Source organism: Octodon degus, unplaced genomic scaffold (genome assembly GCF_000260255.1).
Source record: "Octodon degus isolate 3935 unplaced genomic scaffold, OctDeg1.0 scaffold00214, whole genome shotgun sequence".
NCBI classification, from domain to species: domain Eukaryota; kingdom Metazoa; phylum Chordata; class Mammalia; order Rodentia; family Octodontidae; genus Octodon; species Octodon degus.
The window spans coordinates 188,706-193,820 of record NW_004524790.1 but is presented as its reverse complement, the minus strand read 5'-3'; the positions used below and the strand labels follow the sequence as shown (position 1 = coordinate 193,820).

Below are 5,115 nucleotides of genomic sequence, written 5' to 3'. Positions count from 1 at the left end.
TTTCTGTCTGAGCTCCCGACACCTACCATGAAGTCTCCCAACCACCACAAGAGCACAGGCAGCAGGAAGGAGTCCCACATTGATGCCACCTGCTTGCCCGCCTTGGGAATCGCCTTTCCTCCACAGCCACCTTCTCGACTCCTGCCCTGTCTCTCAGGCTTCTGCGCCACTGTGTGCGCACTACTAAGGCTTCCCGCCAGACCTGGGCACCACCTCCATGGGCCACGTGCCCACCAAACGCGACGTGAAGGCCCCGCAAGGCAAACCTGGGCTGGCTGAAAAAGACCCTCTGTGGGGACCTTGGGAAGAAGAGCAGCAAGCTAGCTGGAGCCCACACAGACCTCAGTGTGGGCTCCACAAGACGCCCATCCATTCTGTGTGCTCCGCTGCTTTTCTCCAGCACAAGATGGCCTTCTGTGAGCGTTTCCGTCGGGTGCTCTCCAACAAACTGGGTGCAATCTATGACTTGAGCTTTATCCCTGATTGTGTCCATCAATCCGTCTTGGAGAAGTGCTCGCCTCATCAGCTCCGTTGCATAGAGAAGTGCTTCCGGGGCTAGTTGAAAAGACAGGTCATTTATGGAAGCTTCACTATCACAGGAACTTTAAGGTCCAAGGAGCAAGAGTCCTGGTGGGAGATGGACCTGCGGCTGCAGGATACTAGAGCACAGCGACTCCAAGATGTGACCAACAGGATCCTATTGGCAAGGGCCAGGGAGCCCGAAGCTGGACAAACCAATCTGCTCCCTTTCGGCACTGTGTACCCCATCAGGAGAAGTTGAATCCTGGATTGGGAAGGCCTGCACAATGAGGGGCAGGACACGGAGGAGGGGATAGGATGTGAAGGGGGTGCGGGTGGGGAGGAGAAGGAGGAGTGGAAAGAGGAATGGGATGAAGAGCAATGGGAAGACAGGGAGAGGAAGGGGTAGGAGGAGCAGCACCTGCAGCAGTCCCTTAGCAGCAGCTGTGGTAGCAACAGTCCCAAAGGCAGGCACAGTCATGCAGAAACCCATCATGCAAGAGGAGGAGGACAATGAGGAGTTGGTGGGGGAAGAGAAGTGGGATTGGGCAGAGGAAGAGAAGGAGAACGGTTTGAAAGGATGAGAATGCATGGAGAGAAAAGAGAACATTTATCATGCATAGGTACAAATTCTCAGTGATGTAATTTGATTATTATATACATTCAGTGTATACCAAGAAACTTACTTTTGTTTTTCCGAACATAAATAACAGTACAAAAATCTATAAGAGAGATGGAAATGTACCAACGTTAAATGTTTAGGTGATCAGGCAATGGAACAAATAAAGAAGAAGGAAAGGGGGATGAAAATGGGACAGTGACTGGAATTTTGTACATGCACCAACATCACTCAAGCAATGTAGTCATGATGATTTACTGCAAACATTGTATAATGAAAAAAATTAAAATTAAACAGACATCAGTCATTCTTGCTTCCTTAAGGATATGGCTTTTGAATTTCTGTCATGTGTTGACTGTATTATCAATTTCTACCATTTATATGAAGCCTTTGTGCTGGTGTCTAAAGTACTTAGTGCAACCTAAGTACATTTCTGCATCACTCCATTATGACTGGGCTCAATTCTCTCCACCTTTTGTAGCAAAATTCTTCACAGAAAGTGTTTGTCTTGTGTTTCCTGATATGCTATGCTCTCATGTTATCTTGAGGCCAGTGCAGAGAAGATTCAGTCTACTTATCAGTTAAGTTAACAGTTGCCTTGTACAGGTCAAGACTCTCCTCCTAACTTTATTTACTGACTTCTGCTGCTGAGTAGTGTGGCAAAGCTGAAAACCCACCTCCTAAGCAATCCTTGAATTCACTTGATTTGTTCTTTGGAGGCTTTCATGCAGTTGCCAAGTGTTCTAAATCCACTTTCTCAGTGTAGGCAGTACTAACCTCTTGAAGTCACTTATGTTTTTCAAGTATAGAATCCCTTCTGCCCTGAGCAACCAATATCCTCCTGACATTAATTCATTAATACCTTCTTAGCACAAGTTCTATCTTGCTCTTGTAGAAAAATTCATAGTTTTCATAGTCCTCTTCTCATATATATTGTATTACTGGTTCCTGTTTAGTTACTTGGAAATTTCAATGATAATTTTACATATTAAGAGTTTTAGTTTTTGTATTGCATAAACATATAGCCGATATTGTAAACACATTATTTTCTTTCTTTTTAAAATAATTTCATTGAGAAACAATAGCAATGAGACAGTTTCAAAATTAATTAGTGGGACAGTTTCAATAATTAACACATTGCATATTGTTGTCTTAGTGGTTATTCATTGTACAAGATGCAGACATGATATCCTGTCCACAAACATTATTAAAACAAATCTTTCTATTCACTGAATTAAGAGAATGTAGATGTATATCTGTCCTAACTATTTTGAATATGCAGATACAAAATGGTTGCTCATTTGTATCCCTTTTTTTCCTTTAGTTTTGTCAGAGAAGGGTATTCCATTTTCATTTAATTATTGTAGGTACATGAATTCAGCAAAATATTCCAATATAGTCCAGTAGTCCATAATAGTAGTGGGTTTTCCGTAGGACTGGCAATGTCAGAAGCTGTTCACTTGAGCTTTTTACAGCTCAGCATATTAATATGGCTTTACTTTTCATACCTCTTTATTATGCTTTTCTGCTGGATGGTTAAGACCAAGATAAAGCAAGACCTATATAACAAGAAATGTAACTTTTGTAACTGGTCAGTCAAATCCTCTCAGGATTTATCCTGAAACCCGGTACTACAGTTTGTAGATCGTTTGTCAGTGTCAGCCATGTGGATGAATCCCATCCATTGGTTGACTAATTTGGTCTCTGTGAAAGCCTGAGAGAAAGTTTTCTCTCCATGTGATTCTCCTTAGGCACACTCTACATCACCGATCATATTGCTCTATGACTCCATAATCTTGATCAGAAAATTTGGGACACAACTGAGTTACATGAAGCTACAGTATAGGTTCTCCTTTGTCCTGAGTCTTCACTGACCTTGAAAATCTACGGCCAAAATGTTGCCTGACCCTCCCACCTCCCCCATCTAGAAAAGGAAGAGCAAACCAAACCCAGAGCCCAAAGACAGGAAGAAATCATAAAGAGTAAAGCAGAAATTAATTCAATTGAGACAAAGAAAACAGTTCAAAGAATTAATGAATCAAAAAGCTCATTCTTTGAAAGACTAAATAAAATTGATAGGCCCCTAGCTAACCTTGACAAAAAGAGGAAAGAAAAAATTCAACTACAAGCAATAAGGAATGAAAAGGGTGTAATCACCACAGACCCAGGGGAAATTCAGAAGATTATCAATAGCTACTTTGAGAATCTTTATGCTCACAGAATAGAAGCCACAGATGAAATGGACAGATTCTTAGAAAGGTACAAATTACCAAAACTGAATCAAGAATTTATAACAACTCTCAATAACCCAATAACAGCCATTGAAATATGAAATGTAGCAAAGAGCCTGCCAGCAAAGACAAGTCCAGGTCTGGATGGATTTACAGCTGAATTCTACAAAAATTCACAGAAGATATAATTCCTACACTCCTCAAACTTTTCAATGAGAAAAGGAAATGGTTCTCCCAAAATCATTCCTGGAGGTATTATACTGATATCAAAACCAGGGAAAGACACAACTAAAAAGAGAACTACAGGCCAATCTCCCTCATGAACATAGATGCTAAAATCCTCAATAAAATCCTAGCAAATAGAATACAGCAAATCATCAAGAAGATCATACATAATGACCAGGTAGGATTCATCCCAGGGATGCAAGGATGGTTCAACACTCGAAAATCTATAAATGTAATACACTATGTCAATAGAGCGAAATTTAAAAACCACATGATCATCTCCATTGATGCAGAAAAGGCTTTTGACCAAGTCCAACACTCATTCATGTTCAAAGTCCTACAGAAAATTGGAATAGAAGGCCTCTACTTCAATTTGATACAGCCATCTATAACAACCCAATGGCTAATATAATTCTAAATGGGGAAAAATTGTCTTCATGTTTCTATTCATGTGCATGCATGCGTGTGTGTGTGTGTGTGTGTGTGTGTGTGTGTGTATTTGTAGTTCATGCATTGATTATAGTGGAAAAATTTTTTTCTATGAAGATCTCTTTAGTTAGTGTTTCATTTTCTTAGTCAATTTTAGGCATGGCTAACTTTGTCCTTTGCTTCTGTCCCAAGCTCCAACCTTTGTTATTTTGGATAGGGAGTTTTAAGCACAATTGAACCAGTACCAGGGTTTCAGGCTAAATCCTAAGGGGATTTGGCTGACTTTGTCAGATACAAAAGTTATATTTCTTGTCATATAGGTCTTGCTTTATCTTGGTCTTAACCATCCAACAGAAAGGTATAACAATGAGGTACGAAAAGTAAAGCCATATTAATATGCTGAGCTGTAAAAGGCTCGTCAGTATCTTTTGACATTGCCACTCTTATGGATAATCCACTACTATTATAGACTTCTGGACTATATTGGAATATTTTGCTGAATTCATGCACCTACAATATTTAAATGGTAATTGAATACCCATTTTGGACAAAACTAAACAAAAAGAAAGAGGATATAAGTGGATGACCATTTTGTATTTGCATATACAAAATAGTTAGGATAGATATACAGCTACTTTCTTTTAATTCAATGTGAAGAAACCTTTGTAGTAATAGTGTTTGGACAGAATATCATGTCTGCATCTTGTACTATGAAAAACCTCTACAAAGACAATATGCAATGCATTAATTATTGAAACTGTCCTATTAATCAGTTTTGAAACACTCTCATTAATATTTGTTTCTCAATAAAATTAATTAAAAAATAATAAATAAATAAAGGTAAAAAAAATTCACCCAGTACCTAGTTCTTTGGGAGTTAATCAGTGTTATTGACAACACAAAGATAAACCATATATTGTTGTTCAGCAAAAGCCAGTTAATAACAACAATTCTGCCACCTTAACAATAGCAACAAAATCAGCAACAGTAATACTTATTTCAGACTGGATTACTGACATACTACAAAAAGAAATAAAAACTAGAGGCTACCATTTTAGTACCTAAACCATAGAAAGAGATCTATAATTATTA

The 5,115-nt window shown here is 39.1% G+C and overlaps 1 protein-coding gene across 1 annotated transcript in view; it reads left to right on the top strand.

Moving 5' to 3' along the window:
• Positions 1-1,013: 1,013 nt before the first annotated feature.
• Positions 1,014-5,115, top strand: part of LOC101590296 (olfactory receptor 7G2-like) — a 31,742-nt gene continuing 27,640 nt past the window's right edge. The window contains exon 1 of the mRNA XM_012517793.2: positions 1,014-1,089. Within this exon, the coding sequence (XP_012373247.2) occupies positions 1,014-1,089 (76 nt within the window). The remainder of the gene's footprint in view (positions 1,090-5,115) is intronic.